Raw genomic sequence first — 18876 nt, 5'->3', positions numbered from 1 at the left:
CTCTGACCCTCCTCCCTCTCATGCTCTCTGTCTCTCATTCTCTCTCTCAAATAAATAAATAAAATCGTTAAAAAAAAAAAAAAGAACAGCTCTCAACAGTTCCTCTGGGGATGGAAATTACATGTGGAGATAAAGTTGCATTCACATCAGACTCTGATTAGGTTCCCAAACCAAATGTCCACCTTTAGAGCCTAAGGCATCCCCAGAAGTATGTGGGAAACAGGCAAGATCCCCCCGGACGAATGTCCCACGTCACTTGCGCTGCTTAACTGGGGCCAGTGCCCCCGGGCAGCACCTGGAGTGGGGAGGTCATACCTCTTGCAGGTGAAGTAGAAACAGGACTGCAGGTGTTCCCCAAGCTCTCCACGTAAGTCAAGGCCAACCAAGAGTCCCTAGACTCCAGCACAGTCCCAGGCCAGGAGTGGGACGTGGGGGAGCTCAAGGACGGAATGTCAGGAGACTGATTAGTAACCACATATGGCTGTTTATTTTATACAGGGTTCTGTACAAAATATTTACATATATTCTTTACAGAATAGTAAACCACCTGAAGGTAAAAGGATAATGCTCTCTTCTCGTTGGCAGGGAGAATCCCGGTGTCAGCATGAACCCCCTCCTCAGGCTACAACAGAAGCCTGTGCCACTTGCTTTCTGGGATCCAAAGCCTGTGGCCCTGGGACCCTGATCCTATGCCCCTCCGTCCCTCTTGCCCATCACTTCCTTCAGTATTTACAGACAGGCCCCAGCGCTGCGGCGGGCAGCTGTGCATCTGTAAAGGCGGTGAGGGACAAGCTTGCCGGGGGAGAAGCCTGGGACTGGGTCCTGGAAGAATTTCCTCTGTCTTCATGCCTCCATCACTGTCTAGATTAATCCATCCCCATTACACTTACCCCAAGTGGGACTCCTGCTACAGAGAATGACCCATCACTTTAACCTTTTGTTTTTAAAGTGCTTAGTGTCACTTCACGTGACTCGGCGTAGACACCCCTCACTGCCCTGGGCCTGCCGGCTGCCTGGCGTACTAAGTGCCCCCCACTCTGCGGTCTCGGTATGCTAAGGGACAGGACTTCTGGCACGTTCACTTTAAGAAAACAACTGCCAAGAGAACAGTGCCCGAGAGACAGGAAAATGAAAGTACATGGCTGCTTCATACTCTACACTTCAATTCTTTAAAGCAGCAAAAGGCACTTTTTTTTCAAGCCAGAGTTAATCTCAAACAAACTTGGTTTCGCTTACAGGAAAAGAAGTCCAGAAGGACTGAATGATCCGTCTTGTCCCCGAAGGCCTGGAGAGTCCTCCAGAAGCTTGGGGCGGGAGCTGGCTGTTCTCAGCTTCTCCCATACTCTTCAGGCTGGTGTGTCCCTTCTGGTTGCTGACAAGTCTCCAGTGACATTTCCAACCAGGAGGGAGAGACCAACAGCTGAGGAGATAAACTGAATCCCCCAAACGAAGCCAAGGTAGGAGTGAGCGGGTGCCTACTTGGGAGGAGAAGAGTGGTCTGAGGAGAAGAGGAAGGCAGGAGAGCGGGCCCGTGGGCGCTCTGGAAGTGTGGGGCTGTAAACACACAGCAGCTCTCGCTCAAGTGAGACGTTCAACAATCGAGGAGAAAGGAAACTTCAGGGTCTTAGAAGCTCATCTTGCTGATGAGGACTGTTTTTCCCGTGAAGGAACTATCATTTTTAGAGTGAGGGTACTTTACATGTTGGGTATATGTAATTCTAAAAAGAGTAATAAAAGTGTCCTTTAAAAGCAACATCATGTGGCTTGTGGGAGAGAACAGGGAGGAAAAAGAAAGAAGGCAGGCAAAACCAGTTTACGTCTGGGCCCTACAACCTCACATTCCTTCCTGTTTGGGAATGCCCAAGTGATTTCTAGGCTGAAAATAGGATTTACCTAGTAACCTAGTTCACATCTGTCTGATTTCTGACCAGCTAATGGAGCTGCTCTCGAGAGGGGCCGGTCTTGCGCCCAGCTAGCAGCCTCTGTCCCTCGCCTCGGTGCCAAGGTCTAACTCCCACGGCAGCAGCAGACGGAACGGGAGGCGCCGCGAGGAGGGCCCCTGGTGGCCCAGCTTACTTGCTACGGGGCAGCTAAGAAGGTCCCCGGTAACCAGGCTCGGAGGGTTCCCAGGGCCGCGGGCAGCTCAAGAAACCCCTGGCGCGAGAGGCAGCAGCGGGGAGCGCAGGGGGACGGCGGCGGGGAGGGAGAGGAGGCCCGCGGCCCGGCTCGGCCTCCGAGCGCAGCTCTCAGGTGCCAGTGGGCTCGGAAGTGAAGGCGAACCACGGGCAGGCAGGGCGGGGGCTGGCAGGAATAGAAAACCCTTGACAGAAACCCTTTTAATAAAGGAAATTCCACCCCCTCCCAATCCTTCCATGGAAGGGTGAGACCTCAACGTAATGGAGGAGGCAGCGCCCTCCCCGGCATTTAGGGGAACAGCTGCAGCTGGAACTTGGGGGCCCACTCCAGGGCACTTTTCACCACAGCCAGGGCGGCCGCTCCAAGTGCCACCGTCAGCCCCATCACCGCCAGCTTCACAAAGCGGTTGGTCCTTGGTTTGGTCAGGACGTCTTTCGTTCGCTCCTCAGGTCGCAGGAGTCCCCGGAACCGCTGCCGCAGCACCATGTCAGGTCTCTGCTGGGCTGATGCCAGCTCAAAGTCTTTGAAGGTAGAGGCGGCCGTCCTGCAGAGGGGGAGGAGACAGAAGAAGGAAATGCTATGAAAGAAGAGACAGAAAAACGGGATTATCACAGAGGCTGAGGGCAGAGCCATCCACTGCTTACAAGGCTCTTCTAGATAAAGACCCGTGAAGACCAAGGTAGGGATTCCGCTGGCCTGAGCTTAGATCTCTGGAAACATCCCCCAGCCCGGTGCCCGGCAGACACAATCTTCCACCACTTCTGCTCACCCACAGACACCCCCAGTTCAACCAGAGCCTCCACCTCACTCACTTCTCGGCCTGCTGTTGGGCAGATGCCTCCCGAGCAAGTTCAGATGGGGGAAACTGAACAAACAGGTCTCCGGCTCTGCTGATCAGGGTCTCATAGGGCAGGTCCTGAGGGATCTGGGACAACAGGTGGTGGACCGAGGCCATGTCACAGTCACAATCCAGGACTTCCTGCTCTCGATACAACACGATCTGTGGGGAGCAAGGCCTTGCATCAGACACCGGGACAAGCAGGGCCTTCGCCGCCCTTCATTCTCCTTAGAGATGAATTTAAATTGGTAACAGACAGCAGACTCTTGTATCCATCTAGGAAGGAATAACGTATGTATGCTTTTCCCAGGGGGCTAGCCCTTCCCACTACAGGCAGACTTCCACCCCAGGATGCGGAAGGCAGACCAACGAAATGAAGGAGGTTCTTTTAGGAGGAAGAAAAGGAAATGGCTCACAGGGAGACTCCTGGAGCTCCCACACAGAAAAAAATGGTTCAAAGCAGTAGAAAGAACAGTCTTGCTCCCCTTTCAAGAGCAGTGGAGGCACCTCCACGGAACAGGAACCCCATCAAGCCCTGCCAGCGTCCCCCCTGTCGTCATACCGCACCCCCTCCCTCCCCAGCCTGGAGCTGGCAGTCTGTACTAGTTCCGGGGGATGTCAAGAGGAACACGGACAATTCGTTATGCACATGAGCATTCTAAAGGTTCAGAAGAATCATGCAGGAAACAGATCTCTTTAACTTGGTTTAACCAAGCACTTCCCAATCCTATTTTTACACAGAGCCTTTTCTTTCCCTGTAACACTCCCATTCACATTGCACAGAGCGGCGACCGGGGGCACCAGTCTGGGAAATGCTCTTTCCCATCTTTCCATAATCACCAGGTCTCCCTTGAGGGAAAATGATCGAGCTGGAATGGGTGATGGGGAACCTAGCTGCTGGCTCGTGGTCTGTACCTACCACGGCTGCAAAGTAAATGGGCATCAGCGGGTGGCAGGCCAGGAAGAAGTCGTATAACCGCACGACGTGCCTGAAGTCAGACAGGACATGCCCAAACCAGGTGATGAGCCAGCTGAGGGCAAAGATGGTTCCCACCTCGGCACTAGGAGCAAGGAAATCCAGACGTTAGGTTCCCTGATGGGCTGTCCCTCTCCGCTCCATGGGACATCTTTGTCCTCGGTGCTTATAAGAAGGAAGAATGTGGGAAATACACTCTCTGGAAAATTCAGCCCCCTAGGAATTCAGCATCTTCTCACTGAATACAAAGTCCTTAAAACATACCCACCATGACACTAATACTACGATGGGGTCCTGGGTGCCCTATCTCGCCGCCTGCCGTCCTAACGGCTAACCAATGTCAGTAACAGGAAGAAATAGCTTTTTCACAGAACAATACCATGGTTTTCTTTCTGAAAAAGTCATACACACTTTTGGCAGACACAGGCACATATTCTCAGGCTTAAAGACACAACTGTATTAATTGTTCAGTTAACGTGAGACGATCGAAACATCTTAAGACATAGACATTAAAAAAAAAGGGGGGGGTGAGGCGTTGGCCAAGGACTCATTTCCAATTACACAGAAGAGAAAAAAAATTATGTAAGATTTGCAAAGAAATATTTCTTCTCCTTGGAACCTGGAGCATAAAACAACCCTAGGACGGCCTTGTCCTTCTCGACTCGGGATCCTACAGTAGTATGTCCTTTTCTTGAAGCAACAACCTCAAAGTCCACCTCGGCATACTCACCTCCCCAGCCCTCCCCACCGGATGTAACCTCCTCAAGGGCATGCGCTGTCCATCTCTCGTATCCCACAAGAGCACAGTACCCAAGAAAGTGCTCCCAGGCCGTACAGAACTGAATTATCCAGCTTGCTGGCAAACAGAAAGGACAACCTGGAAGAACTGAATGCCAATCAACATACGACGGTGGTGAGATTGAGCTGGACTTGTGAGGAAGAGACCAGGGCCAGGAGAAAGTCAAAGGGGTGTGGGTGCGCGTGTGCAGGTGTGTACATAACGGAGACGCATACATACCTCTGCATGAAGTCATGGAGCTCTGGATTCACCTGGTCAATGATGGGCATCAGATAGTTTAATATATGCTTGGTGTTGTCCATCGTCGGATCCATGAAATCCCTGGACGGAGACAATTCAATGAGCTCGGTCAGACCAAATGCTCAGATCAGGGCCGAGGGGGTAGAACAGGGTTCCCACCACTGGAAACAGACTAGCAGACGGGCCAAGGAGTGGTCCCCAGGGGGCTTGAGGCGCGATCCCACATCCTCTCGTACCCCTCTGCGCTTACCTGAGGTGGTGGGTCGACAACTTTTCTACCAGCGACGGCGTCAGCCTGTCGCCTACCACCAGCAGAAACGTGACCACGATGTCGTGGTAGCCCTGGTAGTAGTGCAGCTGAGGGTTGCGCTCCAAGATGAGGAGGATGATGTCGATCAGCTCTTCCTGGAGCCCCTCTCTCTGTTTCTCCGGCATGCCTGGGGAGGGAAGACGAGGGGAGATGCCCCTGAACACACTGAGGAGACTGCTAACAAGGAGGGGCAAAGACGGTCAGCAAAAGATTTGCCAGGTGTTTAATAAAAAGAATGAGTTATGAACGGTTTGGCAACACGTATTAAAATCCCCACACCACTGATACTACTCGGAGCAGCAACCTTACGGCGGGGGGAGCCCGCCGACCCCTTCTCAGCCCAGTGGCCACAGCTGACACGGCCGGACCCCCCGCGCCTCTCCTGCGGTGGCCGGGACGTGCCCTGGGGTCACTGCCGGGGAGCACCTACATGCTCGGCAACCCACACCGAGGGGAATTTTATAAAAATAACTGAGTCATAAAACACAAAGGAACTACTCCAGGGTCAAGGAGGCTAATGAGGTAGGATGACTGAATGGGAACTGCTTGTGTTCGTGTTGCCTTTTCCTTTAAAGGATGTTACTGCCGTTGAAGGGTGAGACCTGAATAAAATCTCCACGCTAGTAGCACTAGTTTTCAGTGTGCTGCTGATTTACTGAGTGCCGTGTGATTATGTAAGAGCCTTGGTTTTAGGAACCACACCCTGAAATATTTAGGGGTAAAAGGACACCATGTCTGTATTGATTCTTAAATAATTCAGGAAAAAAAGTGTATGTGTGTGTGTAGGAGAGAGACAAAGCAATACTAAAGCAAATATAGTAAAACATTAACATATAATATAGGAAATCTGCGTAAAAGGCATCTGGGGAATTATTTGTCCTATTTTTGCAACTTTTTCTATAGGTATGAGAAATTATATAAAAATAAAAAATTTAAGAGTTGCATGTTCTCCTCTAAACCAAACGAAGTATCACAGGAATATATCTTGATCCAAGATATATCTGGAAACCCCTTCTCAAAAAGGCTTATTCTAAAAGACCCAATAAAAAGAAAATGAAGTAACTACTATGGTTAGGGAAAGTAATCAAAGCGGTGAGAGAACAAGACTAAACTCTGTTTGAATTTTCAGAGTAAGAGAGGTTAGCTGAGCTCAAAAGAGCACGGATGTAAGCAGAATAATGAAACCACATGGAAAGTGCAGCCCACACAAAGAACCTCACAGACCGACATTCCATAAACGGCAGAGGCAGAAAGGGGTCAGAGGAAAAGCAGGTTACCTAGGGGGAAACAAGGGCACCTGCCTGCGTGCTCTCATCCAAACCGGCAGGACAGGGAAAGGGGACTGGGCCATGGGCAGACGTTTTTATCAAAAGCAAGGGGGCAGGCTACCGGGTACACAGGAATCATGAGCAGGGGAGCAAGCAAGATTTAAGAGGCAAAATCCAAGCCAGAGCATGGTTTTGGAAGAGTGAGGCAACGGGTTTAGAGGCTCTTGTCCTCTTTAGCAATTCTCCTTTCTTTGTGGACCTAAACAAAGGCGAGGCTGCCAAAGGAAGAGAAATGGATCATAAACACGAGGTTTGTTGCCCAGCTTCCTTCACTGTGAACATGGAGACAACAGTTGGTCATTCTTCTCATGCTTCCCGGAATGGGAAGCGATTTCTAAACAGACCCTTTAAAACATGCAGGGAATGGCCTCCTTCCCTTCCAGTCCAGGGACCCAAAGGAGGCACAGGTAAGATCCCTATTTATACATCTAATCAAATGAAGATATGAATACTTCTTCTTAGTGCCCCCTTGTAAACCTATCTGCTCTTTAAAGCCAGACGATGGCTCGAACGGTCCCTAGGAAGTCGCTTTGGTGGCCATGAAGTGGGGAAAGCCTCTAGGTTTTTCATTCAGCACCTCTAGGCCAAGAGAAATTACTCTGGGCTCAGGCTTTCGCAGTGGGGGTGTGAACGTGACTGAGCCAGGGAGAGAATGTCTCCGCAGACTGAGCGTACAAAGGGCCCCTGAGGAGGCAGGGGCCCCTTCGAGGTCACGCCGTGGGCCGGGCTGGAAGCAGCTGGGCCGGGAACTCCCAGGTGGCGGGACCCGGAGAGCTTCTCACCAGGCGGGAACCGCCGCAAAGACCGCCTGACGTCCAGCAGCACTTGCTGGTAGTCCTTGCTTCCCTGCCGTAGGTTCTTCCCTGTGGGAGGAAAAGGAACATGTTACTGCAGGAATGTCTGGGAAGCCAGATCGGGGGCAAAAACGTTCTGGTACGACATCAGAGGCCCAGAGGACATCCTTCAGGCTTTTCCTGAAGAGGACATGACACAAGACACAACGTTTGGAGAAGAATCCCCAGTTTAGTTCCAAACGTGCTGTTTCATTCGAGTCACTGTGACCGTAAGAGGAGGGACACGCAGTGTTCAGGGTGAGGCAGAAGGAGCAGCAGAGAAGTCAGGAAGCCAGGGACCTACTGGAAGCTGCTCCTGCATGTCACTGGGGGACTGCTCTGAATTTCAACGTGCACATCGGTAAAATGGGGTTATCTCCTTCCATACGTTACTACGCTGATCAAATAAGATCATGAATGTGGAAAGCACAGATCACTGGAAAACCCGGACATCTCTGCAGCCTCGGGAGCACTGAGCTGTTCAGGAAGGAGCATTAAGATAAACTCACACAAAGAAGAACCTAACCTCTCTTGACCCTGAAATTTAAAAACTAAGACACTGCAAATAGGAGCCTGTGTTCAGCTAAGTCCAACACAGTGTGAAAGTAAGGAGGCAGTCTCCAGCTGTTGTAAATGGAACAAGCACACATCTCCCTCAACCCCAGCCAAGGGCAATATAACAAGTGCGCATTTCCATCACAACCCCAATCTGAAGCTACCAGAGGAGCATGTGTAACACTTCCCTACACACAGACTTCATCTTTTAAAGAGCTGGGACGTTTGGAATCTGACAGAAGAACATCATCTCAGGGTTTAGAGCATGAATGTGGCAACGTCTTTTCCTTCCAACCGAAAGCTGACTGCTCCAAGGCAGCCGGTTTCAAAGATAGTAACTAGCGGCAACTTACCACCTACTCGGCTGCACCTCGGCGCCGTGGGCTTCTTAGCAGCAGAGGCCGCGTGACCTGCCTCTAGCACCTGGCACACGGCAGGAGCACAACTGATACCTGCCACACGAGTGAAAGGATCTCGAGCACCTGGACTTTGGCCGTACATAGCAGAAGAGCAATCGATGTTTGTTGAGTGAATGAATGACCAAGTGGATTCATTGTTCTGCAGTACTTTTTTGTATTTTGTACTATATTCCAAGGAACTACTTTTACTTCATGGGGCTTGCAAATTAGTAAAGTAACAGCTTTTCTTTTCAAGATTTATGTATTTATTTTAGAGAGAAAGAGAACACGCAAGTGAACGCATGTGGAGGAGGGGCAGAGAGTGAGGGAGAAAGAATCTCAAGCAGACTCTCCACTGAGTGCAGAGCCCCACGCGGGGCTCAATCCCACGACCGCGAGATCAAGACCCGAGCTGAAATCAAGAGTCGAACGCCCAACCGACCGAGCCACCTAGGTGCCACAGTAACAGCTTTTCATACTGTTACAGAACTTTAGAATTCAAAACGATCTTAGTATTTCCCAATAAAAAAGTTTTGTTTTGTTTTGCTTAAGGACCAGAGAGGTATTCTCTCTCCCCATGGCCTAGTGTTTCTCAAAATGAGTTCATCTGCACCAAATTGAGTTCATTTGCCTGTTAAAATACAGATTCCTATAACCCACCTCTAAGTGAATATAGAAACTAGAATAATAAACTCCCCTACCTAGTCAATAAAAGCTACCTATCAATCTAATAAAAGCTCATTTCATTTTTTGAAGAAAATTCTACTTATCAGTTTCAGAGGGCACCCAAACATGTCCTAAAATGCTTTAGATTTGTTCATCTACTATTGGCTTAAAATGAGCATAAAAATCAAAGATCCTGGAATTCTTTTTCTTTTTTAAGATTTTATTCATTTGAGAGAGAGTGAGAGAGAGCAAGAGAGCATAAGCAGGGGAAGTGGCAGAGGGAGAGGGAGAGTCAGACTCCCCACTGAGCAGGGAGCCCGATGCGGGGCTTGATCTTAGGACCCCGAGACCACGATTTGAGCCGAAAGCAGACGCCCAACCAAGTGAGCCACCCAGGTGCCACCTGGAATTCTTCTATCCTTGCGTCCTAGACAAATTTCCCTCACAACCACACCCCACCATTACCTGACATAGGAGGTGGGTCACTGGTGTTGACATTGAGGAGCTTGGGCCACACTTTCTGCCTGATCTCATCAGTCAGGAGCCCTCCTTCACTGATAGCCATACGTCTAAGGGCAGCCACATCGGTGGGGTCACTGTTCAGAGCCTGGTGTATCTCTGCCACTTTCTTTTTCCTTTTGGCGTTAAAGTCTGCAAAACAAAGGGGGAAAAGGCATCAGGCACATATTCAGCATGTGCTCATTTTCTGTGCAGGGCTCAATCTCCTTATTTGGTTTGAGGTACAAGTAGGTATTTTTAAAGTTGACCTACAGATATGTCATTAGTGCATCATGTGCAAAACACTAAGGAGATATACCATATAAGTAACAAGCAAGGGATTACAATTATAATAAACACTCAGTGAATTCAGGCATATCTAACACTATTAAAGTTTTGGAATAGAACAGAATGCTTGTTCTTTCTTAATAACTAACTTCACAGAACATACATATGTCTTTATATAATAATTTTTTCCTGTTGTTTATATACATGTCACCAAAATTTAATACTTTTAAAAATAAAACCACATGAGAAAAAATTCTCCAGTTACATGCTAAGACAGCTGGTAACATATCAAAATTACAGAGATATTTTTTCTTTCTTTTTTTTTTAAAAGTAGGCTCCATGCCCAATGTGGGGCCTGAACTCATGACCTAGAGATCAAGAGTTGCATGCTCTATCAACTGAGCCAGCAAGGCACCCCTACATAGAGATATTTTCAAAAGTAGAACATCAAAGGGTGTACTTGGGTCTCCAGTGTGGCTGGTGGTAAGAGAGGCATGATCGTGCACACAGAGCAACTGTTTCTTGACCACCATGTTAGTTGTGTGTGAGCAGAAAGTAATGTTTTAAGCATCTTACATCCTTATGTGATAGTTTGTGATTTATACACTGGCATTTTACTGTGTTTAAATTCCTTTTTAGAAAATTGGCTGACAGTCTGTGGTTGATGTGTATCCTACTGTAATTTTTCTATCGAAAATAATGCTGTAATATGCTTTCACAGTTCAATGCAGAATATCTAATTTTAGGAACAGCAAACACAATAAAAGTTAAACAAGACAATACCAAAGAGATGTTACAAAACAGTGTAGTATAATTGCTCCCCAAAAATGGATGTGCAGACACCAAGAGCTCAAAGAGGCCATGGTAGGTCAGGCTAACTTGAGAAGGCCTTACTGAAGAGTGCAATTTCTAAAGGAAGAGGGGATTTCAAGAGGCAAGGGGTGGGGCAGAGAGCAAAAGAAAGGCTTGGATCCAAGAAACACAAGGCCCTTTCATCTAACAGTAAACAGACTCATTTAAGAAATAGTTATGTAGCATATACAAGGCGCAAGACCCTACAGGTAAGTGGAAGGTAACACTGGAAGGAAGGGTAAGCTTTAGAAGGGTCCCTAAGCAGCCTTCCTCAATAACACCCTATTTTGAGACAACAGTCTACAAATTGTTTCCATGACAAAGATGCACGTTATTAACACCACGGAAGTTGGTCCTAATGATCCTGGTTACCTGTGACAACTGTGACATACAAACCATACCAACAGAGGCATCACTGGCTTGGAGTCACATGCACCTGGAGGTGCAGACAGGAATACCACACAGGTGACTCTTCACCCAGGTAAACCTGTTCTCCTGGTTAGACTGTTATTTTCCCTGGTAACCTAGTAGGGTGACCATCTGTTCCAGTTTGTCTGAGAGATTCCTGGTTTACGTCTATAGTCCCGGCATAATTACTCATAGTGAACCCCTCCTGCTAACTGCACTCTCAGAAATGTCCCAGCTTGGATGCTAAATTAAATGGTAACTCTACCTAGAGATCATGAAAAATCAGGTCTCAATTCCCTCTGCTAGCATAGCACCTAACTAGTCTAACGTTTGTTTATAATGTGCTTAAAGTTCTTAAAGATTGATTGATTGATTGATTCAGAGCATGTGCATGGGCGGGGGGGAGAAAGAGAATCTCAAGCAGACTCCCCACTGAGCGTGGAGCCCGACCTGAGCCAAAATCAAGAGTCCACTGCTTAACTGAATGAGCCACCCAGGCGCTCCAAGATGCTTCAAGCTCTTGGCTTGAGTGTGTTCTTCCTTCCTTCCTTCCACCCACCCGCTCATTAGTCTATCCATTCATTTATCAATCCATCATTGAATAAGCTGCTACTCGTAATAATTACTACACTGGGGACAGAAAGATGAATATGACACCTCAGCCTTTGAGAGAGTCACATTAGCGAGGGACACATTATTATATAACAGAATCATGAAAAATTATGAAAATCCAGAGGAAAGAATGACTACTTCTGGGGCAATCAAGAAAGGCTTCAATGAAAATATATTCTGCCACCTTTTTTTAGTTAAAAAAAGTTTTTTTAAGATTTTATTTATTTGAGAGAGAGAGAGGCAGAGGGGGAGGGAGAGGGAGAAGCAGGCTCCCTGCTGAGCAGGGAGTCTGACGCGGGGCTCCATCCCAGGACCCTGGGATCATGACCTGATCTGAAGGCAGACGCTTAACCGACTGCACTACCCAGGCGCCCCTATTCTGCCCCTATTCTTCTTAAAGCAAACTTTGCACATGGAAGACTGTGTTGAAGGAAGCATTCCAGACAGAGGAAAGAGTGTGTGGAAAGCCTTGTCACATGAAAGAAATAACGTGTCCAGAAAACAGAAAAATTCTGTGAGGCTGAAGTGTTAGGGAAAGAGAGAAAACAGAACCTGGATGGATGCAGGAACTGCGGGCAATAAGAATTTTGGTTTTATCCTGCACTCAAGAAGAAGACACGGTGGGGCGCCTGGCTGGCTCAGTCAGTGGAAGCTGTGATTCCTGACCTCGGGGTTGTGGATTCGAGCCCCACACTGGGTGTAGAGATGACTTAAAAATAAAATATTAAAAAAAAAGAAAAAGAGGAAGTCAAGGAAGGAATTTTAAACTCGATCAGGGGCTCCTGGGTGGCTCAGTCAGTTAAGCATCTGCCTTTGGCTCAGGTCATGATCCTGGAGTCCTGGGACCGACCCCCATGTTGGGCTCCCTGCTCAACGGGGAGTCTGCTTATCCCTCTCCCTCTGCCCCTCACCCCACTCATGCGCATGCTCTCCCGCTTTCTCTCTCTCAAATAAATAAAATTTATTTATTTATTTTTTTTTTTAAAGATTTTATTTATTTATTTGACAGAGAGAGACACAGCGAGAGCAGGAACAGAAGCGGGGGAGTGGGAGAGGGAGAAGCAGGCTTCCCGCCGAACAGGGAGCCCGATGTGGGACTCGATCCCAGGACCCTGGGATCATGACCTGAGCCGAAGGCAGACGCTTAACGACTGAGCCACCCAGGCGCCCTCAAATAAATAAAATTTAAAAAAATAAACTTTGGATCAAAGGCCCATCCTTTGGAAGAGAAGGCTGTATGTGTTCAGAGAGGGACTGCAGACATGTAGAAGAAAACATTTTTTATATAACAACATAGGCTGAGACAAAATATGGCAGGAATTGGATTAATTTCCAGCAAAGAAAGAAAAAGCAAAATATTTTATTTATATTTTTTTTTATTTTTAAATTTTGGGGTGTCTAGGTGGCTTAGTTGGTTAAGCGTCTACCTTCGGCTCAGGTCATGATCCCAGGGTCCTGGGATCGAGCCCCGCATCAGGCTCTCTGCTCAGTGCGGAGCCTGCTTCTCCCTCTCCCTCTGCTGCTCCCCCTGCTTGTGCTCTCTGTCAAATAAATAAATAAAATTTTAAAAAATAAATAAATAAATAAATTCAGAGTGTCCTTGTACTTTCTACACATCAAAAATTAAGAACACTTAGAATGATAATACTGAATATTGCTTGAGGTAAGCTGACATTTAGAAATCTTATTAACCTACTTGCTAAGAGTGTGGAAATATTTCCTCAAATTGTTTAGACATATATCCACCCCACCCCTCTTCCCAAGTAAGCTATTCGGCAATCTGGGGGAAAGGAAAACTGTTGCTAGTATCTTGCGGGAAATAACACTGTTTGCAATCAGCTGGATTTCCATTATGCTTTGGCAGATAATCTGCCAGAATTTTAACTAATTCTGAACTCAAACCACAGCTCCCATACTTATTTCTCCTAACACTATGCTCCTATTCTATTTTTAATCCTGCATTTCAAAATTTACTACTATCTTCTCATTTTTGGCACTTTGTGGGAACTCAACAAATATGTGCAGAATAAGAGAAATAACTTAGCTTAGCCACTGTTCCTGGAAAAAGTGGCCTATAGTAAATGACATTATTTTCCCCCACACTACTGTTAGGGACAGGCTCACTGCAAAACTCTAAATAGATGTGTAGACTCTGTGGCCTCTTTCTAAAGCTACTGGTACTTCCCAAAGCAGGATACTGCTCAAATGTGGACTTTAGCTGCTGTCTGTTTAGGCTCGGCTATCAACCCCACGATCTGGTGACTGAATGGTAGTGGCAGATGAGGAAGGCACGCCTATGTGTGCCATTCCCCGCTTCAACAAAAATTTATTGCCCCTAATATATAGGCTCTCATTGTGATGTAAAAAAGGAGGAGAAAACAGAAAACTCCAGTGCACCAGAGATGTACAAATTATAGAGTGATAAGGACAACAGTAGGCCTATACAACAAGGAAGAAAAGGTTAGCAGAGTCTCAGCTGAACAACTAGTTTCATCTCAGAAAGAGAAAAATCATAGACCTATTCTTGGGATGCTCAGGAAAACAGTAAAATTAACGTCCACTCAGCCTAAATCAAAACAATGGAAGACCCAGCCAGAGGGGAGACAGATTCCCCCAAACAGACACTTCCTGTCCCATCCCTTGAACTTCTAATGCTGACACTGGAAATTAACTTAAAATTTTATGTTTAAACTTCATACCTGTACCAGATAAAGACAGTGGGAGAGGAAAACCTTACCTTACTCAAGTAAGGTTCCTACTAAAAACAAAATAAAACAAAGTAACCTCTGTTTCTGGAAGTCCGAATTGGTTTCAACAAACAGTATCCAAATTAGCAGAGATCCATTAACTACCTGAAACATGAAGACAAGCATGTATTAAGAAAAACTGCTTGGGGCGCCTGGGTGGCTCAGTCAGTTAAGCATCCGACTCTTGATATCAGTTCAGGTCTTGATCTCAGGGTGGTGAGTTCGAGGCCCCTGTTGGGCTCCGTGGAGCCTACTTAAAACAAAACAAAAAAACTGCTTTACCCCAACAATATTCTAGAGAGTAAACCAATCTGATCATAAAGTCTACAAAGGAGGGATTCCAGTATTAATAACTTTGCCAACAATTCTCCAATATGATTAAAAGCAGAACAAAAACTCTCATCTCTAAATTCCTTCCAGAGAAGCAAGGAAACTGGGTTGAAGTCTCACAACCTAGGCACAGCCACACTACAACAGGTCACAAAACCATACTGCTTGGGGCACTATGCCGTGAGGACAGATGTCATACAAAAACACTAGCAAAGGGTTACAAGGCCAAAGGGCCCAAAGAAGTAATATGAGGAGTGAATAGGAGGAAAGGAAGATAACAGAAAATCAGCCCAGAGAAACAAGATGTGGACACCAGGTGCTTCACCAAAAATGTGGGTTGCATATGTGGCTGGCTCTATTATGGGCAGCACCCATCAGGGGACGGAAAAATGGGAAAGCTACCTTAATCTGAGGGGGAAAGGATTATTTTCCTTGGTACAGAGTAAACATTAATAATTCTAAGTGCCATGTTTTAATTGTATGTAAAACATTCAAAAACACTGCACAATGAAACGATGATTTCATAGAAATTATTGCTTAGTATGAAACTATAAAAATTTGGGAGAATCGCTTTCTACTACACAGTTAAGTAACGTTAAATTAGGTGGCACAGGATCGAGACAAAAAGTAGATTAGTGGTTGCCAGGAGCTGCGGAGACTGGAGAATGGGGAGTGATGGGTTTCCTTTTGGAATTAGAAATGTTCTGGAATCAGACAGTGGCTATGATTGCACAACACTGTAAATGTGCTAAGAACCAGTGAACTGTACATTTTAAAGATTTTTTTTTTTTTTTTTTTTTTATTTATTTGACAGAGAGAGACACAGCGAGAGAGGGAACACAAGCAGGGGGAGTGGGAGAGGGAGAAGCAGGCTCCCCGCGGAGCAGGGAGCCCGATGCGGGGCTCGATCCCAGGACCCGGGATCATGACCTGAGCCGAAGGCAGACGCTTAACGACTGAGCCACCCAGGCGCCACCTGAACTGTACATTTTAAAAGGCTGGATTTTTATGGCAATTAAAAGAAATAAGTGGAGCACGTACACCGCGTAAATTAAGCCGGCGAGAGATGAAGTTTGGGAAACGGGCCTTACAACTAGGGAGGAGGCACCAGGAGTGTGCGGACGTGGCCAGACAGCCTCGGGCCGGGGGTGGAGGCTCGGCCTCAGTTCTCCGGGAGACCCAGTTCTCCCCAGACGTGACGAAGCCGGACCAGATCCCCCGCCAGTCCTTCGCACGGAGGACGCGAGTCGGCCAGCAGGGTTCCCCTGGTCTCGGCATTCGCTGACTCCCCAACTCCAGGATCGCTTCCCTTTCAGACGTGACCGGGCCCACCACCTTTTTCCTCTCCCGCCGTCCCGACCTCAGCCCGCGGCGCTGGGCACACCCCGCGCGGTCCCTCGGGGGCCCCCCAGCCCGCGGCCCCCCCACCCCCCGGACGCCGCCTGCGCCCGGGGCCGCTCCTCCGACAGCTGTCCTCTGCCTACCCCCCGCAGAGCCGCCCCTGCCCCTCGGGCCGTCCCCGAAGGTCGTTCCTCGGCGCCCCCGCCGGCTTCCGTACCTGTCTTCTCCGCGCCACCGTCCCAGCGGCTGGAGGTGGGGCCGTCACCCTGCGCACTCCGGAGGGCCATGTCCCGGGGGCCCGGGCCCGGGCCCGAGCCCCGGCTGGTGGCACAGCTGAGAGAAGACGCGGCTATGGCCGCGGGACCCACAGCCGGCTCCGCCGGACAGGGTAGAATCGGTCGGCCCGCGGCGCGCAGGCGCGCAGGCGTCCCGCGCGGGCCCCCGCCCCCGCGCCGGCACGTGACCGGCCGCTAGGCCAGGCGGAAGGCGGTCGCGGGGACACACGCGCAGGCGCCGTAAGAGGCCAGAGGAAGAGCGCGGGCAGCGCGCCAGGGAGTTGTGTGTGGACTGTAGAGCCTGGCGGGCACACTTGAGTAAGTGTGTTCAGGACCAGATTTTGCCATTTCTTTTGCTTTTCTTATCTGTTAAATGATACTGATGATGATAAAAGTACTGAACTCAACGGAATTATTGGGAAAGTGCCTAGAACATTTAGAAGCGTATAGTAACTGCTCCACAATTAGGAGCTATTATTTTTGTTTACCAAGAATTTTACCACCATCTCACCTCCTCACACGAGCTCCTGTCGTCATACTTGGCGACTTCAGGGTTCAGTAGAACCATTGCATACAGCTCCGCAGGTTGTGCACTGCTCAAGGCCAGAAAATGCCTTTCACATAGACCGTTATGTGAGCCGTACCCCTTTGAGTGGTACAAAACTGGCCACTCACCCAAAATGAGCACCTATCTTATCAGGTCTTTGAACATGGAAAAGCCTAGAAGCTGAGATTCATGATGGAGTGTGGGGCACAGGGACACAGCTCGATTCTTGCCTGTGGTACTGATGAGACAGTGACCTGCTCTCCTCCCCATCACAACTCTAGGTCCTTGCAAGACTTGGGCTAACTCTCACCCTCTGTAAAACAAGGGAGTGGCTAGCTCTCCGGGAAAAGGGAGAGGGAAAAGCTACTGTCAAATGCTCAGCAACTGGAACAAGCTGTCCCAGTGGAGATAACAAGCTCTTGTCCTAGTCTGGTACCCCATCTCTGAACAGCATATTGTCTAATTACAGTTCATCACCATGAAGCTCTAAGGACAGCATGACCAGAAATGCCAGTCATTTCGCCTCATAATTCTCCATGCACTCTCTCTTTTAAAGGAGTACTAGGTGGCAGATGGGAATTTTTAAAAAGCCTTCCCAGGCCAACAGAAACTACCCTATCATTCGAACGTTGTGATGGACAATACCCATTGCCCTGTGGCCCAGGCTTGGAACCTATAGGTGAGCTAGGGCCTGCTAGGCTGGCTTGCCAGGGGGCCCAGGACACCAGGAAGTATGAATATCTTGAAGACACTGAATCACAAAATAGAGATTATTTAACCCTTTTGTTTGTTCAACTATTCATGGTCCATACCCAGAGCAGGCCAGTGCTGGAACCCAACATAATGATCCTCTCCAGGACAGCTCAGGTTGGTAGGGGAGATGGATTCAACTTACAAGAGGTGACAAATTCTAGGAAAGGGGGAAGAAGAAGGGGGGGGCATCAACCACACACAGAGAAGCAGGAGAGGGTGATGAAGAAAAAAGTCCTGGGGTAGTGATTTATTTTTAAAATTTTTTTCTGGGGTAGTGATTTCTAAGTTTATAGAAATGATGGGTAGCAGCATTAAGTCAGTTGATGTAGGGAAGAGCCTTCTAGGCTAAGGAAACAGCACAGGCACTGTTGTGAAACTAAAAAAACACACCGTAGTCTAGAAATGAAGTGATTTAGTGTTCTTACAGCACAGACAGTAATGAAAAAGTGGGACTTTGACAGTAGTGAGGGCAGAGAAGTGTGCGTGGGGCAGGTCAGGTAGGACCTCTTAAACCATACTCATTTGCACAGTATGCAGTCAGCAGGGTGGAATTAAAGAATATTCACAATCAATGTGGTCTTTGAAGTCATCTAGATTAATCCTCATCCCCAACATAAGAATCAACTCCACTTATCCATACAACAGTTTGTGGAGCACCAGACCTGTGCCAGGTTATGAGCTGGAATGGAGATGACGAATACTCATTCAGTTGTCAGCTTCTAATGGGGGAAGAGAGACAAGTAACCAGGCAATTGTAAAGCCAAGTGAAAAGAGGTCAAACTTGAAGTCTAGTAAAACATGGAAAATTCCAGAAACTGATTCATGACTGAGTGTAAGGCAAAAGGGCATCGGGTCTCTGTGGTAGGCAGAATTCTAAAATGGTCCCCAAGATTCCCACTCCATGGTGTACATGGCTGTATAATCCCTTCGAGTGTGGGGAGAACTTGTGAATATGATGGGATTTCGCTCTCGTTATTATGTTACACGGCAAAGGTAAAGGGATTATGCAGACATAACGAATCTCCGTATCAGTTGACTTTGAAGTAGTCAGAAGGAAAATTGGTCTGGGTGGACTTAAATCAGGGAAGTCCTTTAAAAGAAGGTGCAAGCCTTACCTGTAGGACAAATTCAAAGCAGCACATTCTC

The 18876-nt window shown here is 47.9% G+C and overlaps 1 protein-coding gene across 2 annotated transcripts; it reads right to left on the bottom strand.

The window, feature by feature from the left end:
• Positions 1-464: 464 nt before the first annotated feature.
• Positions 465-16570, bottom strand: TBC1D20 (TBC1 domain family member 20). Of its 2 annotated transcripts, none has more exons than XM_032419778.1 (8): positions 16373-16570; positions 9545-9730; positions 7410-7490; positions 5240-5426; positions 4969-5070; positions 3894-4035; positions 2949-3136; positions 465-2680 (listed from the first exon to the last, which is right to left on the bottom strand). In XM_032419778.1, exons 1-8 carry the CDS (start codon positions 16440-16442, stop codon positions 2425-2427), a joined length of 1212 nt encoding a protein of 403 aa, XP_032275669.1. In that variant the 5' UTR covers positions 16443-16570; the 3' UTR covers positions 465-2424. The 2 variants fall into 2 exon arrangements, with proteins under 2 accessions (XP_032275669.1, XP_032275670.1); XM_032419779.1 differs by lacking the exon at positions 16373-16570 and adding an exon at positions 14590-14673.
• Positions 16571-18876: the final 2306 nt, after the last annotated feature.

Source organism: Phoca vitulina, unplaced genomic scaffold, assembly GCF_004348235.1.
Source record: "Phoca vitulina isolate PV1807 unplaced genomic scaffold, GSC_HSeal_1.0 scaffold22, whole genome shotgun sequence".
Classification (NCBI taxonomy): Eukaryota; Metazoa; Chordata; class Mammalia; order Carnivora; family Phocidae; genus Phoca; species Phoca vitulina.
This window is presented reverse-complemented; position numbering and strand designations above follow the sequence as displayed.